This window comes from Dipteris shenzhenensis, chromosome 32 (genome assembly GCF_047967505.1).
Source record: "Dipteris shenzhenensis isolate YYH24624 ecotype China chromosome 32, Dip_SZ_1.0, whole genome shotgun sequence".
In the NCBI taxonomy this organism is placed as follows: domain Eukaryota; kingdom Viridiplantae; phylum Streptophyta; class Polypodiopsida; order Gleicheniales; family Dipteridaceae; genus Dipteris; species Dipteris shenzhenensis.
Genome location: NC_141627.1, coordinates 43,709,990 through 43,730,704, shown reverse-complemented (window position 1 = coordinate 43,730,704; position 20,715 = coordinate 43,709,990). Strand labels below are relative to the sequence as shown.

Here is a 20,715-nt window from a genome sequence, read left to right as displayed (position 1 = left end):
AAACATAGGGCTATCCAAGTATAAGTGTGTGAGTATTGGGATAATTCCAAGACATATGCAGATATGTCAAGCCCCTCGGCTCCTTTGTTTCAACAATAGTCAAGGCGTAACTTCTAGCAACCAATGTGGTTGATAACATCTCTTCGATAGTTGAGTATATGTGGTTCTAGAATATATCTCAGAATATCTTCACAACCTAGATATTCAAGCAGACTTGCTATAGACTCCACTAGTCTTGTTTGCCAAGGTAGAGGGAGATAGTACAAAGCTTTCTTCCTCAAGTTTCGTGGTGTAGAGAAGCTACGTAAACTTGCTGGGCGAGTTCCCTCATAAGCCTATTTCATCTCCTCCATTTTGAAGACCACAATATGATAAGAAAACATAGGTAGTAGAAGGTATGGCGTGTGCTATTTACATGAGTGGTCATAGTAAAATGACGTTGTAGGCATTATGAAATGACAAAGTGAAACGACTACCTTGGAGACTCTGCGATGCAGTAACAACACGATCCGTGAGCTTCGAAGAATGTCCATGGGATTCATTCACACTATACCCATGATGCTCATCCTGAGTAAGTAGAGTCTCTCTCTTTACAAGGAAATCAAGTAGAGTCTCTCTCTTTACAAGGAAATGGAGGAAATGGAGGAGGCGAAACTCTGCTAACCTCTCTCTCTTTACAAGGAAATGGAGGAGGCCAAACTCTGCTAACCTTTTTATTCGAAGTACTACCAAATGGTCCATGAGTTGAGGCTACAGGTCCAACACTCTGGTTCTCATTCTCCTGCAACATGAGTTCGGGAGCTGTATATGCAGTCCACCTTCACCCTGTTTGTGTAAAGTGTATTGGATACCCCATCTTGGGAGTAGGGAGAGAGAGAGGGGGGAGGGGAGGAAAGAAAAAGGGGGGGAAAAGTCTCATATGTACTTCTTTATAAAATTACATATATGGTTCCCCGAGGCAAAAGAAGGGGGGAAAAAAAGGGGATGTGGTTATTTCCTTCATCAGCCCCAAGTACCAATTTTTTATTACACTCATCTAGTACTTTTATATTCTCCTAATAGTGTCATGCGGATTCTCCAAATCTCTACTCTCAATGCCATAGTAGGGGTAGGAGTATTCCCCATTTCCAATAACTCTCAGTCCCTTTCCATCACAGGCGATATAAATTGTGTTAGTATTTTTTCCATCAGTGACAATCCTTTCAATTATTCAGGTTCTCTCATGTATAATTGGTGTTTTAAAACTTAATCAATCCTATAACTTTCCCTTGCTAATGGATAAAGTTCATAATAAATAATAACTTAGCCATGTTCCTCCATTATTTTTAGTATAATATATCCATGTTGAATAATAAAAAGCATTATGGAGCAATAATAAACATCATTACCATGTTCGAGAGGATGCAATAACCTCTACAGGACGGAGCCTGGGATGGACGGAGCCTGTGCATAAGTGGAACATCATAATCTTAATGAAATACCTCAATATGATTTCCTACATTCATAGGCCATCAATATGTTGACAAGCTTGAAGCACACAAGGGTCCTCAACTAAATGTGTGTGTGTGTGTGTGTGTGTGTGTGTGTATGTTTTAGACTTGACATGACCCCTTTCCATAGTGAAATGAAAACAATATAGCTTAAAAGAGAGAGCAATTGTAATTAATGAAAAAATATTGAACGCTAATGTTTTGTCAAAAGGTCAAAAAATTATAGAATGCACAATTGTTCAAAAGGTTACGCTTTGATAAGTCGTGGCAAGCATCACTTTTATTGAATAGGGGAGTTTGCATACTTGCCACCATCCAACAAGCAAAATAGGCAAAATAAAGATTAAAAAGGGGGAGGGAGAAGGGGGGTGGTTGAGAGAGATAAAAAAGGTTAGAGAGAGAAAAAAAGGAAGAAATTGGGAGAAAATTAGTGGGAATTTAGGGGGGTAAAAAATAGGGGAAAATGGGAAAAGAACTAAGTGGAAATTAAGGGGAAAAGGGGGAAGGGGGGTTAGGAAAAATAGAAACTATATATATATAGGAAAAAGGGAAATTTAAGCAAAATTAGGGGGGGAAAGGGGGAAACTAGGACAAAATGAGGGAGGGGGTGGGAGGAAGGAAGGGAAAAGGAAGGCAGAGGGGGGGGGGGGATTAAACATGGAAATAAATAGGGGATAGGGATAAAAGGTAAGTTGAATGTAAAGTGGGAAAGGGATAGTGTGTGTGTGTGTGTGTGTGTGTGTACCCAACTTAACCCCAATAGGATGCAACACACTAGGTGAGATAGTAGGTCATCACCTAGTGTGATGACCTACTGTCTACCCGAAAAGGAATAGAAGTGTTTATTTAAAGGAGTAGAAAGGATGTATTAGAGTATGGTGAGTTTGAAATTCAACAAGCAAAGGTAAATGTTTTAAGAAGAGGTATATGGTAGGTAGAAAGTTTAAGCAATACCGAGGTGGGAGAGGGACGTGGGTTAAACTAAGAATTATTTGGGATAGAAGTTTTTATTGGGGCTACTATGGGAATTGTTTGGGCTAGAAGAGCAAGATAAAAACGGTAAGTGGGGAAGAGGGAATTGCTCAACGAGCAAAGAAGTGAGTCAACATGCAAGAAGGCCTTAATGACTTAAATATACTATGTGCAACCGTCCAAAGTTGTAAGGGAAACATTATGTTTGTGTTTTAGACTTGAAATGACCCCTTTCCATAGTGAAATGAAAACAATGTAGCTCAAAAGAGAGAGCAATTGTAATTAATGAAAAAATATTGAACGCTAATGTTTTGCCAAAAGGTCAAAAAATTGTAGAATGCACAATTGTTCAAAACGTTACGCTTTGATAAGTCGTGGCAAGCATCACTTTTATTGAAGAGGGGAGTCTACATACCTACCACCATCCAACAAGCAAAACATGGTGAGAACTAGTTAAACCTTAGTTGGGAAAACGGGTGTCATAAACACCCCTCCCTTGTTATTGGAGTCACAATAAATATAAACCCTTGACCATAGACTTACAAAGCTAGTTAGTAAAAAAGGTATTAGTGCAAGATTGTAGAATTGGGTTAAGAGAATTTTGGGGATAATGAAGTGGAGGTGTGGTGAAAGAGTAGACATAGGCATTGCAAAAAAGGTTGAGAACTTTAAGCTTTGAAGGAAAAAATTAAAGTATTATGAGCAAATAGAGAGTAGGGAGAAGGAAGAAGTTAGGAGATACCATTAAGAGAACATTTAAGGAATATGGATAAAGGAGGCTAGAAAAGGTTATGACTTTTTTAAAAAAGAGGGGATAATTAGAACAAAAAGGGGGGGAAAGAGAGAGAGAGAGAGAGAGAGAGAGAGAGAGAGAGAGAGAGAGGTATATAGATGGATAAGAGGGGGGTTAGTGAGCAAACTAGAGTAATAAGTAACTGAGATAAGGATGGGGGGTAATGAAAATTTAGAAAAAAGAATAGTAAGGTACTTTTACTATAATGGTGGGTTTTTAAAAAATGTTGAGCAAATAGGCAAAATAAAGATTTAGAAGAGAAGGGAGAAAAGAAATAAATTCCTAAAAGGGAATAAACAGAGAGACTTAAAGAGGGAAAGAGTTTAAATACATGAATAAATCGAAAAAAAAAGGGGGGGGGAGTTCTAAAGGTACAAAGCTCTAAAGTACCTAAGATCGAAGACTCCGTCGAGTCCATCGAAAGGTACAAAGCTCTAAAGTATCTAAGCGCGACAACTTGGGTGGTAGTAGAAAATTAAAGCAGACTTTCTGGCAAGGTGCAAGGCGTACTGAGCAATGAGGGGATCGGGTTGCAGTCCAGCATTTGAGGCTTCAGGAAGCAAGGAAGTCTGTGAGTCCAAGGAGCTTAGAAGGTCGTGCGAATCGGCAGTCGTGTAGTAGGACCGAGCAGTAGCACAATACACGAGGCCATGCGAACCGGTAAATGAGAAGTAGGATAGGCAAGTAGCGCAGTAGTCGAGGGCGGGAGTTCAGAGACAGGATAGCTTGAGCACAGCAATAGGAAGGAAAGCCTGAGCAGAGCGGCACTATCTAGGAGTCTACGGAGCAGTAAGATAGGCTACAGGCAATGCATAGGGCAGAGCACATTAAAAGGGGTTGGGCAGTAGTTAGCTAGGCCAGGCAGTCATTTAGAGGTAGCCGAGCAGGGAAGCATAGGATAGGCACTATGTTTATATAGAAGTTGATATGATGAGTCGGTACTCGAGTGCGGGGCAAGAGTAAACGTTAGTCGAGTGAGGGATTGGGAGGTGGAGAGATTTAGTTGAGTTCGGAGTTAGGGAGAAAGGTGGAGAGATTTAGTTGAGTTAGGGGTTAAGGGAGGGGGGGTTGTTAAGGTGGTTAGGGGGTAGTTAGGGGTAACACGTAAGTTAGTGAGTGCAGTTAGGGAAAAAAAGGGGGGGGGAGAGAGAGGGAGAGAGAAGGGGGGTGGTTGAGAGAGATAAAAAAGGTTAGAGAGAAAAAAAAAGGAAGAAATTGGGAGAAAATTAGGGGGAATTTAGGGGGGTTAAAAATAGGGGGAAATGGGAGAAGAACTAGGTGGAAATTAAGGGAAAAGGGGGGAAGGGGGGTTAGGAAAAATAGAAAAAATATATATATAAAGCAAAAAGGGAAATTTAAGCAAAATTAAGGGGGGGAAGGGGGAAACTAGGTCAAAATTAGAGGGGGGGTGGGAGGAAGGAAGGGAAAAGGAAGGCAAGGGGGGGGGGGAATTAAACATGGAAATAAATAGGGGGAAAGGGATAAAAGGTAAGTTGAATGTAAAGTGGGAAAGGGATAGTAAGTGTGTGTGTGTGTGTGTGTGTGTGTGTGTACAGCCCATTTCCCTTCGTTTGCAATCTAGTGTATAGTTAGCCTACATACATGCATAATCTTATGTGTGTAATTGCCTACCAATATTGTGTTCTTGTTGACTTGTTAAAGATAGGGGAATTGCAAATATCGATAAAGGGCTATATAGCATTGTACAAACCCTAAACCCAAACCTAAGGGGTAAGATGTATATAATCCTCATTTTGTTGATTTTGACATAGTCATCTTATATGCGCACTCCTCTCTCTCTCTCCCATTTTACAAACATGGTAATAGAGTTTTTGTACTGCTCCTACACGAGTTGGAGCCCTTCCTTTTAGCATCTGCTTCTTTTGTGAAGCACATCTTGTAGAGCTCCTCTTCAACCTGCTTACGAAAGCTACACATTTTGATTCTTAGAGCTCTGTTATTCCGTTTTGAGGGTTAGTGTGTTTTCTTAAGTATATGTGAGAACTTAAGAGAAGAAAACCTGTGTGAAAGAGAGAGCAAAGAGAATCCTTACAAGTTTTTAATTGACATAAATCTGAGGAAGAAGCTTGTATACTTCTTGATATGGCCACCTAAGATGTCATTGAGAGGCTAAGAGCTTATGTGACTTCTCAATGCCTGGTGCGGTAGCCTATTCCTGTAAATATTGGATCCTAATTGAAGCTTTGCACTAGGCACTTGATTGCTTATAGGCTCACATTGTGCAATCACCCAAGCCTTAACCAAAGGCCAATGAGCCTTTAGAGGCTCTCTTTTGCAAGGTTCGATGAAGTCCAAGCTCTATGAGAGGCCACTTAAGGCCTACGCAACTATAGACACAGTTTAGCTAGTTCGATTGGGCCAACTCTAAGATAATCCAATAACTAAGGAGAGGTACCCCTACTTAGAACCTCCATCACATTTATCTACCCTACAACGTTGTGCACTCTAAAGCTTCAAACGAAGCTTCTCCTCCCTTTGGAGAAACTCTTGTCTTTGCAAAAGTGACTAAGCACCAAACAAAGTGATTTCACATCCATTGAAAATCTTAGCTGATTCTCCAGAGTTGGTAACTTCAGTAAACCCATGGATCATAGAACAAATAAGGTGGCGTGGGTAGTTAAGGGTTGCAATGGCCTTGCCATCCATCCATCATCTCATTTGCAAGGTTCCCTCGAGGCCCAATTACCATGCCTTGTCATCATCTATGCACAAAAATGGGCTCTAGGTTTAGTTAAATGTGAAATACCCATAATAAAAAACCCAAGGCAATAAGTCAAGCACATGAAAAAAAGTGAAAATGAGGTGGCATGGATGGTCATGTAGAATGGTGAGGTAGCACAATGTGTTCTTACATGGTAGTGATGAGGTGACACTATGCAGTGATGTGGCAAGGTGATCATGCATTATGTGTAACCTATTTACCACGTGTGCCTTGATTCTCGATAAGGTGATGATGTGGTCCTCAATTGCCACATGTCACTATCTAGTAACATCTCTTGTGTAGATAAGGCAATGATGTGCGATATCATGCACTTTAAGTGTGTGAAACCTCTATTCAAACTAGGCATAACTTGGAAATAAAATGGTCAAGAATGGAGGTTCCATTCTTGACCATTTTATTTCCAATGTATACCTGGTTTGAATAAAGGTTTCTCGTAGTTAGAGTGCATAATATGCACACCATTTAGGAGCTATAAAACATGTTTTTGGACATATTCTCATATGCAACTTCTAAACCGTAATCTCTTTCAAAGAATTTCCCAAAGACACAATGCTTAAGAACCAAAGGATCTCACAATCCCAAGAAAACAAACATCTTTACGTCTCTGTACTACATTATATTTCTTAGAGTTGGTCTATCCCCGATGCACATGGCAGAAAAACTCACAATCCTAAGAAAAAGGACATACTAGTGCTCTATAAGCTACACACCCTCCATTCTCTTTCTTATAGGTTAAGTTCCAATGCATAGCTTGGTATAAGAGCCTGAAATATACCACTAGCATACAATCAAATATCGTTGATGTATTTATATACCAACGTAGTTATACCACTAGTAATAGTACAACAATGTTATATTATTTATAGCAATGTATTTGTGCCACTGATAAACACATTCATACCAATGGTAGAATATTTATACCACTAGTATTAATATACCATTGGTATAAAACTTTACTATTAGGTAGGTCATCCTAGTAATTGTTAACACATCACCACTAATTATGATTTTCTTAGTAGTGATTACTAACCATGATCATGACATGCAAAACTTTGGTTTCAAGTTCCAAATTATGGAGGATTTTGGTTTCCCCCATCACTAGTTCTAGATTCTCAAGATAACGAGTTTAGAGTTCCTAGTTCTGTTATACTAGATTCACTAGTTTTAGGGTTTTTCAACTTTGTTATTTACTTTTTCCAAGTTCGATGATGCTAGATTCACTTGTCTTATGTTACAAACTCCAACGTTCTTGGTTCACTTATTCTAGATTCTAAGTTCTAGCTTCAATTCTACGTACCAAGCTTCAAAGAAATCAATGTCTCCTCGAATAGAAGAAAGTAGCAGCAATGTTGTCAAAAATATGACCCATGATAATGCCTAAGAAAATACCAAGACCTTGGTCATGCATGATGGTATTGTCAAACTACCATGTATGTAATTAGGGACAAAGTATAATAGGCAATGACCCTCAATACCTATAGAAACGCCAAAGGTACAATATCATAACATTTTCACTCTCATCAATGCCATTATGGGCATCCACATTTGCATCTTCAAAAACACATCCCACGAGGATTCTCCCATGTAACCATTTCCCACAATTTGCATCCTTCAGAATCGCTTTGCCTCCCGTTTTGTTTTGTCTCTTTTATATACTATTTTAAGAGTGAGAAAATGCATAGCACAAGGACCGCAAGATGCAGAACTAACCCATAATGGGGAGGCAAGGGAATAGATTCCTCAAGAGGACACAAACATTGTTCATGTCTGAAAGGGCCTCTCAGCTCTCCTCCTTTCTCTCATTGCCCACATTATCTCCTTATTATAAGAATGAGAACATCCAGATTTGGCACAACACCTTTTCAAGCTTTCTAGCCTGACGAAATTTGTACTGCTCTTGTTACCCACCACAAACACGTGCACAATCTTGTTCACCTCCATAAAGCATTTGCAGGCTTTCTTTGCCCCCGTATGTCTTCCTCAGCCCCTCTCGTAAAAATGTATGATCCCACCTGCCTGCACTTGCATAGATGTTTGCCATAAGCACACAGGAAACAGCAGATTCTGGATTCATCCGGTCAAGCTGCTCAAAGCATCTCAGTCCAAGTTCTGCTTCCCCGTAAATTTTGCAGGCACTAAGTAAACTTGTCCATGTCCTTTCAGATGGAGGACACCACATAGTTTCAAGAAATTCCTCTGCCTCATACAGATGTCCTGATTGGGCAAGAAGATCAACCATGCAAGTATAGTGCTCTATTGTTGGTACAATCCTATACTGTTTTCTCATCAACTGTAAATACTCCTGCCCCTTGAATACAAGCTTTGTATGGCTGCACGCAGTAAAAAGAGATGTGAATGTAATGGCATCCGGCTTCACACCTTGTTCTTGCATAAGCTTGAAAAATTCTAGAGCCATGTCACCCTCAAGGTTCATGCCATATCCTTTGATCATTGTGCTCCACGCTGCAACATTTTGAGCTCGTAGCTTGTCAAAGGCATCATATGCCTCTGAAAGTGATCCACATTTGGCATACATGTCAACTAATGTGCTCCCAATGGAAGGATCTCTCTCAAATCCCTTTTGTGTGATCTCAGCATGTATTTCTTGGCCCTTGCCTATAGCTCCCATACTGCCACAAGCTTTCAAAGCACAAGCAAATGTAAGAGCATCTGGACAGATGCCCTCCAATTGCATCTCATCAAAGCATTTCAGTGCGTCCCAACCAAGTCCATGTTCAGCATAACCTGCAATAAGTGGGTTCCAAGAAACAACATCTCGTACTGGCAGCTTGTTAAAGACTTCCTGTGCCTCTGAAAGTGAACCACATTTGGCGTACATGTCAACTAAAGTGCTGCCGACAAAAAGATCTGTTCCAAATCCCCTTTGTGCAATTTCCTCTTGTATTTCTCTGCCCTGACGTATGGCTCCTATACTACCACAAGCTTTCAAGACACACACAAATGTGACAGCATCTGGAGGGATACCCTCTTGTTGCATATCTTTAAAGCGTTTCAGTGCTTCCTGACCACATCCATGTTCAGCATATCCTGCAATAAGCGCATTCCAGGATACGATATCTCGGATTGGAAGCTTGCCAAAGACTTCCTCTGCTTCTAAAGGTGAGCCACATTTGGCATACATGTCAACCAACGAGTTGCCAACAAAACGATCTCTCTCAAGTCCCCTTTTTAAAATCTCCATGTGTAATTCTTGGCCCAAGCGAATTGCCCCAATGCTGCCACAAACTTTCAAGATGCAGACAAACGTGCCACCATCAGGAGAGATGCCAACAAGTTGCATATGTTCATAGCACTTTAGTGCTTGCTGACCTGATCCATGTTCTGCAAAACCTGAAATAAGCGCATTCCATGAGACAATATTTTTAGCTGGCAGATGGTTAAAGACCTCCTGTGCCTCTGAAAGCAAGCCACATGTGGCATACATGTTCACCAATGTACTGCCAACAAATAGATCTCGTTCAAATCCTGTTTGCACAATCATAGCATGCATTTCTCGGCCCTTGCTTATGGCACCCAAGTTGCCACAAGCTTTCAAGAGAGCGATGAACGTGACAGAATTTGGACGGACACCCTCCATTTGCATCTGTTGAAAATATTTCAGCACTTCCTGACCAAGTCCATGTTCAGCATAACCTGTAATAAGTGTAGTCCACGAGACCACATCTCTAACTGGCAATTTATCAAAGACCTCCTGTGCCTCTGGAAGTGAGCCACATTTTGCATACATATCAACCAAAGTGCTGCCAACAAAAATCTCTCTTTCAAATCCTTTTTGGGCAAGCTCAGAATGCATTTCTCGGCCTCTTATAACATCTTTCAGACTAGTACAGGATTTTAGTACAGCCATAAACGTGTAGCTGCTAGGATATACACTACCTTCTACCATCTTTTGGTACAAGCTGAGAGCATGATGCGCTTGCCCACATTGCGTATACCCTAGTATAAGAGAAGTCCAAGAATGCACATTCAGATGTATTAGCCTGTCAAAAACTTGCTGAGCATCCGGCACACTTCCACATTCCACAAACATTGGCACAACATAGTTCCCAACAGCTCTATGAGTTTCCAGCCCATTATTGCAAATGTGTTCATGTGCACGCTTGGCATATGCTAGATTTTCATTTTTCCTAGCCTTTCGTGAAACGTAAATGCAATTCTCAACGGACGGCAGCTCAGCCGTCCGATCCAAATTACCGAGCGTCTCCTCTAAGCTCAGCATGTGCCAACCGATGCCCTCTCGTGGAGCTTGTGAATCCAGTCTAAAGCTAGCCTTGTACAGACAGCCACGGTGCGCTAGCACCTGGGTCAAGTCAGGTTCTCCAGAGATTGAGCACGCACGTTCTTGCTTTTCATGCCAATCAGGTGCTTTGCCCTCATTAACTTCCTTGACTCCCTGGCATTCATTATTTTGAGCCTCCGTACCTGTAACCCAACCTGGATCGTTCCAGCTGTCTATCCACAGTACCTTTCTGGTACTTAAACAATGCCTAGCCTGTATGTCTATCTGTTACAGATCACCAGACTCGTAATCAGCACACTATTTCTAGAGCATGATATTCACATATCTCTACATCTTCAGCTATGCAGAGCAGTTTGTGCCATACCCGTTGGTCACCTACTCTGTTGTCCCACAGTTCAGAGGGATCGACACTCTCTTCCTGCCATAAACGCTTTGTACATAACTTGTGCTCGGGAACGTAATCTACACTAAAACCCGATGACAAAAGAACAAAGAGAAGATCTGTCCCGCCATAGCGAAGTAGCAAGTCTACACTAGAACTTCTTGAAGTAGTTGGAAAAGGACCAGCAGAACAAATTTCGCATCTCTTGACTGTTGACCACCTGTTTGAGGATGAGGAAGATCACACCGTGGCGGAGTCTTGCTCCATTCCTTGTTTTGCAATACTCTGCCCTTCACAACAACTGGCCTGGAATACGAAGGCCAGAGAGAGGTGCTAGGCAGCCCCGCCGCAGGAAGAGCCCGTCGCGATGCCCGTGCTCGTGCTCCAGCTGTGCTATTGTTTCTGCCGTCCTGATGATAAGGGCCTGAGATCAAAGTCGGAGCCGACAACATTTCTGTGAAGTTGAGAACTAGCGTGAACAAGACACAAGAATGTGCTCACAAAACGTGGTTACATTAAGGGTCCGTTCACACCATCCGTCCGGAACGCCACCAGGGCTTGCCTTTATTCTCATTTAACTTGTCGCTTCGCCTCAATGGTAGTCGATGGTACTATAGAGAAGCGAATGTCCTTGTAAACGATGTATTGTTCGTGAGGATGCAGGTTGAACTGGAAATTGTGTTCGTTTGATTGTGTTCAAGTTGTTTTTTCCTAATGGAATTCATATTGGATCGGGGTCAATGGAGTTCATGTATCTGATGTGTTGTTCACATAAAGGTTTGTATGTCTTAGTCCTAATGTCATTGAACTGTATCCAAACTACTTGATGCATCATGTTTTCAGCATCGGCCCCATTGACGAGGCCATTCTTAATGTCGACAAACCCTTAATGTCCAGATTTCTTGAACAAATCTCCACGATCATGCCCACCTTCAGTTGTAGTTTTGAATGCAAGCCAGTTGTGTTTTTTGGGTCATCTGATGTGCGTATTGACTTGCTACAAGTATTATGTCTCTTGTCGATCGCATGTAGAATGTGTTCTTTACCTTGAAGAATGGTGAAGACCTCGTTGTTGTGTTTATCCTTAAGTGTGTTTGTGTAAAATAAGTGTGGTACTTTTGTCATATCTATGGGTTTGCATCTGTATCTCACGTTCAAGTGAAGAAGGTCTTCTTTCGTTGCTGTCCTAATCCATTATTATTGATCATGTCAATATATTGTCTCGTTGGTTTAATCAATTCATAGTGTGTGACCTTTCCTCGCCATATGGGGCATTATTGCGAAGGATGTGTTTTTTTGTGAGAAAATCCAACTATCCTTTGTCGGGCTTGCTTGGCAAAGATCTCCACACAATAGCACATCCACTCCTCCGAATGGCTCTGAGTGGTGGTTATGCTTAATCTCTCTCATACACATGTTAATGGCAATGAAGGTGTTTAATCCAATCAATGAAAATTCATCTAGAACTTGTAATTCCAAATTTTAGTATAGCATTGAAAGGCATGTGTAGTTGGACATGAGAAGAGGTAGGTGCAACGTAGAGTGAATTGTTGTTCCACCAATGTTGAAAGTGGCTTTACCTGTGTATGCCAGTAGAAGCACTCGTGGGAGTTAAACGTTTGTGTTCTCTTTACGAGAGTAATGTCATAACAATGCTTATACTATCATGTTGAGAGTGTAAGTTTTTCATGTTCCCACATTTCCTTATAGAAAAAGAATGAATTGCTTATTTCCATATTTTCTTTTTTCCAAGGTAATGTCTTGTACTATTATACGTTGTTCGTTGTTTAAGTTCCTGAAGAGTTCATGATATTCTATGTTTTGCATCCTACCTTGTGTCTTGGGTTGACTTTGGTCGATGCTCCTCTTCTTACTTAAGCCTTCCATTTCCATACAAATATCATATTTTTCTTGATGCTCATTTTGTCTTGTCATTTCCAATGAGCTTGATGTTGTGTTACTATGTGATGGTGACTTTATTATTGGTAGTAACATTTTATTAAATATGGCTCTATTATGTTTAATGGTTTGCTTGTTCTCATTGTATAAGTCATGCCATGTTGTTGGAAGCTCTTCTATTAGAGAGTGTTCCCTTTCGATGAAAAATAAGTATAGAAGGCATTCTTCTTTGTAGTGGTTCTTGGGGTCCTTATTCTTGCTATAGTTATTAAATCTTAAGATCTCTTCTTTTCTTCTCTTTCTTGTTGCCTTCTTGTCATGTGAGTACTCGCTTGCAAATTGTGCAAGGCAAATGTGGTGTAGGTGTAGTGGACTTCTTCGATACTTAGTGATAATGTCATCAAAGAAGATGTCTGTGCTTTCTGAGTCCATCTTCTCTAGTTCCCACCTTCTCTTTAACAAGAGTGTGCACTCATTGGGTGAGCTAGTGTTTATGTAACTGTGTCTTCTAGTACTATTTACTAGAGGTAGGGATAGGGAAAGGTAGACAACCTATTGAGCACATATGTGTTGAGTGTTTAGTATTGCATTTCCTCTTTTATGTACATGTTCATTAGCTGGTGCTTTGGACATTATACTCTCATTCAATGCTTGTTTAACTACTTCTTTTGTTGCTCTATCTTCCTTTGCAATGTATGAGGTGCAATAAGCTACATCACCATGTGGGTTTAGAATGAATTGTGTGTCCGTGTTTGCTCCCCAGGGCACTGTTATCGTAGCATTGATGTTGTTTGTGGAAATGTCTTTTGGATCTCTTCTTAGGAAAATGTTGGCTCGTTTATTTTGAATCTCAGTGTGGTAATATATTCTTGTTCAGATATGTCGACAAGAATGTGTCAAAGTCGATTGACATGATTGAGGAGTCATTTAGTATAGATTCTATTTTCTAGAGTGTTTTCTTGTGTTCTACATTGCTTTGTTCTGCATTAAGTGGTGATAGAATTTGTGTTGTACATATTGGTGGCTGCGGGAATCCAAATCTACATGCCCTTCTTCCTTTCTTACATGTTCTCTTGTGTTTGTGCATTTGAATGTCCTTCTTTGTTGTCTCTAGCAATGAAGAGTCCATTGTAATATATGGATCTATGAATACAACAAATATCTTGGTTAGTTGATGACTATAGCATTGGTGCAATCCACAATAGGCCATGGTCATACTGGGTATAACAATTTTGGAATTCAGTCATGAACAAATAGTCCAATACTTTTCTGACAATCGTTGCCTTCTGTAGCAAATGTTTCATTGCATTGAATCCGTGCATATAATATTGACTAGTAGTGATGACAAGGCTTGATCAAATCATGTCGTGTATTTCTAATGTTGTTGTTGCTCTTAGAGCCTATGATCCATTGCCTCTGAGTTCTTCCAAGCACAAAATTAGAGGTTCCCACGATCTCTCCTTTCCAAAGAAGGTTATGAAGAACGTGGGAGATCCTAGTTATTGCACCATTGCAAAGAGATTATTCTTTAGTTTATGCTTATAGTCTAGAAAAGCTCGAAGGCACACTAGATCTCAAAATCCAATGTTGGATTTTAGTATCTCTCAATGTTTGTGTCTGGTATTGCTTCTCTTGCATGGACTTCTCTTCTTTTGCTAATTTTTGCTTTCCTCATCCGTACCCATGTTGAAGATAGAACTTTCCAAACTAATATCTTCATCATTTTAAAGAACAAGTTCTCAATGCTTAATGCAAACCTTTTATCTTTAGTTGTTAATTCCCATTGTGTTATGGTCTGATAAGGTGTAGATATTGGGATATTATTTGTTAATTCCCATTGTGCTATGGTCTGATAAGGTGTACATGTTAGGATATTATATGTTCTTGCTTGACCATAGAAGATACTTGGGAATTCCAACTCCTCACAATGGGTATCTTTGAACATGCTTAGAGGATTGAATCCTTCGGATGGTGCAATGACAATGGTTTTATCCTCAAGTCCACAACTTGTTGACTACTATATATACTGTGCACTAAGGTATTTCTTTTGATGTCATCCTCTCCTATCATTGTAGCTATCATTTTTTCATCACCATACATTGTAGTTTCTTAGTTTTGCATGTTCTTTATGTGTTCGGCCTAGCTAGTGTTGAGTTTCACATTGTGCATTTGGTACAAGGGCAACTCATTAACTCTTGCTCTCAACGTCAATGTTGGTCGGACAAGTCCACCCATGTAGTTGTGATTATATTGTAGCTTCCTTTTGATAGTTACCATTATAGTAGTGCTATCACTAATGAATTGTGGAAGGATGCATTGAGATGTCTCAACATCTGCAAGGACATTAACTACACTTCCATGTATTCCATATTGTCCATCATATGTTAGTTCTCTTAGTTGGCAAAATGGACTCCTGATTTGTTTAACGTGGGAACCGATGTCATCTTTTTTGCCATAGTCATGTTTTTCACGTTGAATATCGCAACCATCTTCTTCCATGCTTGGTTTTTGTAGGATGCGCAAAGCACCCTTCATACTGATAAAAAAGGTGGTAGTAGTAAGTTATGGTCTTGTAGAATTTGGCTATGGATGGACTTAGCTTCTTAAGCCTTTTGTTGAATGTTAATGTTCCGCAACAAATGCATGTGAACTTAGGAGAGACCTTTATTGTTAACCCTCTGGCAACAAGGGCCAAAAGTGCAGTCTAGGTCAGCAATGATGAGAGCATTGTGTGTGTAGAGTAGCAGCAAAGATCCACTTGTAATATCTTGAACCTAAAAGATGATATGATGAATCTTAAGAATGAGGATAGCCAAATCCTCTCTATTGTGTTCATGTGATTGATCTCCATTGCCTCCATGCTCTCTTACACTATCGTGTTCTAGCATGCCCTTACCCTTGCACTCCCTACCCTTGTACTCCTCCTTTCTCCTCCTCCTTCTCCTCCTTCCTCCTCCCTCCTCCCTCCCTCCTCCTTCGCCTTCCTCCCTCCTCCTCCTTCCTCCTTCCTCCTACTCCTCCTCCTCCTCCTTCCTCCCTCCTCCTCCCTCCTCCTCCTCCTCCCTCCTCCCTTGTCCCTCTCCTAAACCCTTACCCCTCAAATCCATGAAGGAGACTAGCTCTCCACTCCTCAACCTTGTACTCCTACTAAACCTTGCAACCCTCTCTGAACCTTGGAACTCCTAGATAGCTCTCTCAACCTTGTCTCCTTTTTGAACCCTGCAATCCCCTTCTAAACCTTGAACTCCCAAGGAGGCGAGAGCCTCCATCAATTGTTGTGATCAAGCCCTCTTTCTTACCCACGCACGCATGAGATTTGCTTTCCATGCTTTAGCCTACACCTCTCATTGGAATAGGACTCGAGGACCTATGCTACACTTGTGAACACCTATGCTATAACGAGCAACGAGACGATTCTAGGTGATCGACACCCTCAAAACCTACACGGGAGAAAAAATAACAACATTTTGGCACCACTGCTCATGCGGCAACCATTGACATCGAGGATGGCATGACAAACTCTGACACCATCTGTGCAGATGAAAGAGCAAGTGCATGAGATAAGCGCTCTAAAAAGAGCAAAGCCAAGTCAAATACATAAACATCTAATGAAGATCACCTAGAGGCCATGACCATGAAGCTCAGAGAAGAAATGATGCATGCCATGGAACAAAAGCTTCACATATCTCAGCTGCCACCTCAAACTTATCCAAGGCAAGAAAATGTAAGGTGTCCATATTGCATCGCCAATCATACAGCAAATGAATGCCCCATCCTAAGAGCCAAGATCAATGCACAAGCCAATCCACCGCCAAGGTTGTGGTGCCACGTTTGTACAATCGGTGGGCATGATAAAAATAGTTGCATCTTCACCATGCACAACAACTTGCCCCGAGAAGCACACAGAGACTAGAGTAGTCACCTACCATGCCATGACAACAGAAAAATGTAGAAGGAAGGCATGGTTTGATAGAAACCTTACAGCTAAAGACATCAAGGAATGTGACGTGGCTTTGCTGTACAATACCAAAGTCCATAAGGGCAAACTCAAATTTCTACGTATAGAGTCAAAAAAATGAACCCCATCGGAGCTGTCATTCTAGAAACATTGGATGGAGTCCAGTTCACAACAACAATAAATGGGAGCTGGCTGAAGCGCTACTACTTCAACATGCAAGCCATCCTAGACATTAATGAAGACTTTGGGGGGCCAAGTCTTCCAGAGTTAGGACTAGATTGTATCATGAGCACTCACTAGCATATGTACATCTTTCCACATATAGGTAGTTTCAACCGATTTCAACCTAGGGCTCAGAGGTAATGAATGAGTCCTAGCTACCCTATGATTTCCTAAGCAAATTAAGCATATAAGAGGAATGCCTGCCTCACTAGTCATGCATAGTGCACTCACACATTTTGAGCACCACGAATAAATTGCATGAATAAAAGCCCTAAGACATTCTTGCTTTGGTCCACACACGCAGCACCTTCATCACAAAAAGAGTAGAATACATTAGCCACTCACAAAAGAAACAGGCACTCTTAGTATATGGCACTATATCGGCACTATCAAATTGGGGTCTGACTCATGTGTGAAATTCCAACATAAAGACAATCCAATAAGATGGGAAAAAGTCCTACAATGCCATTGGCAAAGTGACACCATGCCAAATGGCCCAAATCTCAACCTCAACAACCCTCCTCAAATCACCAACCTTAAGAAGGACAAGATCGAGAATCACCAACCCAGAGGTCAGCACCAAAACGACTATGGCTAGTAGTTTTGGACAGTGATATCGATGAGAAAATAAATGCAACATGCCAAGGAGATATGCCACAGAACCAAAGGACCCTAGAGTTAGGAGAAATCAAGGCAAGCAACTGACTATGCAGGATGCAGGTGTAGAACAACTTGATGGCCAAACCAACAAAGAGCTAGCAACAGATGAAACAAAATAGCTTGTATGGCCATGAGTCTCAACGTTCGCCATGTCAACCGGATGCATACAACTTCTTGCAGTCAAAGGGTCTAGGAAGTCTTTTTGAGAAGCTACAATCCTTCGTACCAATACCTGCTATGTTTGAACTTAGCCAAAGAATCTTGCAAGTCAGTTCAATATTGCTATCATAACAGAAGGCCCTCGAGCGTGGAAATCCAAGAGGAGACCATGCCACACAATGACTTTGCAAGTGAGCCAAATAGTATGCCTCTTCAAGAATCACAAGTCACCAACATTGATGACTCCACAACTCTAGAGTCACAACCCTCAAATGTCTCTAGTGGCACCATAAAATAGACTATTGTTCAAGAAATATATCAAAATTCCACATGGGCGCATGGGAGTTAACTATATGTCCAATACAAGCAAGGTCATAGCACATTCCAGAGCAAACAACATCATAGTCAATAGTTACAACAATGGTCACAATTATTTGCTACCATGGCATTAGATGAGCAAGAAAGAGAAATGGAAAGGTAGATGCTCCCATCACTCCAAACCAAGTTGCAAAGTGCCAAGACTGAAATTCATAAGCTCAAGGAAAGCATGGCAAAGAAAATGTAGCAACAGCTCCTTGCACAAAATTCTCTAATAGAAAGTAGAAAGGATGCCCTACAACCCACGATTTCTCTCCAAGAAAAACACCTACATCTATTTGATGCCTTGAACAGAAAGGAAGAGGTTGAGTTAACCCTCTCCCAAATGCAAGTCACTTGTGAGGATCTCAAAAAGTAAATGGTGCACTTAAATGAAAGACTGCTACTTAAATAGGACCAGGTCCATGCCACAATAGACACAAACAATGAGTTGCCAAACAACCTCAAAGAAGGTAAACATCAAATTCAAGCAATAGAGAAGGAATGCATGGCATCAAGGGAGACACTTATGAGTATCAAAGTAGAATTGGATGCTTAAGAACAAGCAATACTCCAACTCTGTATGCTTAATGATCGATTGCCAGGGCAGCCAAAAGCAGCTCAATAATTCAATAGTCTAAAGCTTGCATACACCTCAACACTGGGTAAGTATAAAGAAAAGTGCATATAGTTGCAAAATCAAAAGGAAATAATTTCCAAGTTGGAACTTCAACTACTAAGTCAAGCCGATGACGATGCTAATGGGTCAGCACAAGATCTTTTGCTACAGGGCATCACTACATTATACCAAGAGCTTATTGTAGCCCACTAGCAAGAGGATCACCTTGAAGGAAGAATACGCATACCATGGAAACACTTGCAAATCAAGATGTTACATGTATCTGGTCTTGGTTGGACCAAGCTAGTAAGCACAAAGACTCTCCAAGATCTATGTTAGAAGATGGATGAGGATGAGAAAAATGTGTTTTGTCTCTCAGTGCATGCAAATCTCATATGGTTAAAACCTAATGCAATACTACTATATGAATGCTAAACCCCCCTCTTTGGGTAGTAGCTAGCCTCCTACCCTTACTGCAACAATCACCAACAACTTCCTTGGGATAAAACTCCCAAAAAAATCCTACATTAAAGCTGACAATGCCTAGTAGAAGTGACAAAAAGATCTGCCAAAGGAATATGTGGTCAATCTAATCTCCCCTATCTTGCCACTCTCTATTTTGATCTTCTCACATCCCTTGCTAACTCTAGTACTATCCTCCATACCTTTCTAGAAATCCACGCTAACCCATTTTCCTCACCATGTCTCTTAGCACTACCACCTACTAATCCAAGAATCTAACTCCTATCATCTAGTTACACCTAACTTTTTTCCATCAATTGACAATCCATCCCTTGAGGACTATCAAGTCACTTAATCCATTTGCCTTGCCCTCCCTCCACTTTCCACCAACATCCGTACTTCTACCTTCTCAAATTCACTACTTGCTTTGACCTCAAGCTTTTCCCCTATAACCTCTTCCTCTCCCCCAAGACCACATATTCCTCAGATCTCCCTTGAGTTTTCAATGGAAGACCATTAATGATTCCATCAATGAGCTTCAAGAATTGGACAATCCTAATCGCATACCCACATGAGAGTTGTAACAAAATACAAATAGATTCCCATGCTTGGGAACTTTTTGGGAATCCCATTGGTGATTTTTGGAGGCAATATCCATATATGTTGTCAAGAGGAGGATGGGACCTCTCCGAAATTTCAATGAGTATTCACCAAGCGCAAATCATCCCAAACATCAAAAACAAATTGGAGCCATTGCTTGCTTGGCATAGACCAAAGCTGCTCAACAAAAAGTACCAAGCTCCATCTTCCTTTTGAACATATCCCACATTTGATGTGATACCCCTTTACTATCGGTGGGATGCCAATCATCATGATCCAAATAGTGTAGATGCTCCTCCAAGATGAAATGGGCAAGCCAAGAAACACTCATCGGAGCCTTGGACAAACATGCATCAATTATGCAGGGCAGTTATGACAAAACACTCAAGGAAAGTGCAAAATAGAGTGAAGCCTTAGCAGTAATCCTGGAGGTATCCTGGAGGTGTCCCTGACCATTGATGACCATTTACCCAACATCAGCTTCAATCCAAATCAACAGATAGATGCTCAAACAACAAGTCACCTCTTTCAAAGAGCCATATCTCTTCAAGGGCATTATGTGTGTTTGTTTGAAGAAATGGTTGACACTGTCTTCTTAAAAACTGAGCAAACACTCTATGGTGTTCATGGATTACAAAAAAAAGATTGACAAGAAGCTCGCTCCATCTATCTCACCGATGCCGTCTTTACCATACTCATTGGGTAAAGGCAACTGCAACAGCACATCATCTACAGACTCAACCATAACTCGAGGACAAGTAATCAAATCGGTCCAAGGGAATTGTTGACCTTGTGGCAACAAGGGCAAGAAGTGTAGTCTAGGGCAACAATGATGAGAGCATTGTGTGTATAGAGTAGCGGCAAAGCTTGTAATATCTTGAGCCTAAAAGATGGTATGATGAATCTTAAAGGAGGAGGATAGCCAAAATCCTCTCTAGAAAAGATCCAATCATACTTGCAAAATTAGGATCTACAGAGAGAAATACTAAATCTAGAGAAAGAAAGACTAAAAGCCTACACTTTTTGAGGTCCCCCCACTTTGTGTAGAGACCCAAAAGATCCCCCCACTTTGTGTAGAGACTCAAAAGGTCCCCCCCAAATGTGGAGGGACTCTTGTCCAAAGGTCTCCTACCAAAGA

General features: G+C 40.9%; 1 protein-coding gene across 2 annotated transcripts; it reads right to left on the bottom strand.

Moving 5' to 3' along the window:
• Positions 1-7,368: 7,368 nt before the first annotated feature.
• On the bottom strand, positions 7,369-11,110 carry LOC147880806 (pentatricopeptide repeat-containing protein At3g03580-like). Of its 2 annotated transcripts, none has more exons than XM_087370942.1 (2): positions 10,624-11,110; positions 7,369-10,523 (listed from the first exon to the last, which is right to left on the bottom strand). In XM_087370942.1, exon 2 carries the CDS (start codon positions 10,236-10,238, stop codon positions 7,899-7,901), a length of 2,340 nt encoding a protein of 779 aa, XP_087227068.1. In that variant the 5' UTR covers positions 10,239-10,523; positions 10,624-11,110; the 3' UTR covers positions 7,369-7,898. The 2 variants fall into 2 exon arrangements, with proteins under 2 accessions (XP_087227068.1, XP_087227069.1); XM_087370943.1 differs by having other exon boundaries at positions 10,862-11,110.
• Between the last annotated feature and the right edge of the window lie 9,605 nt (positions 11,111-20,715).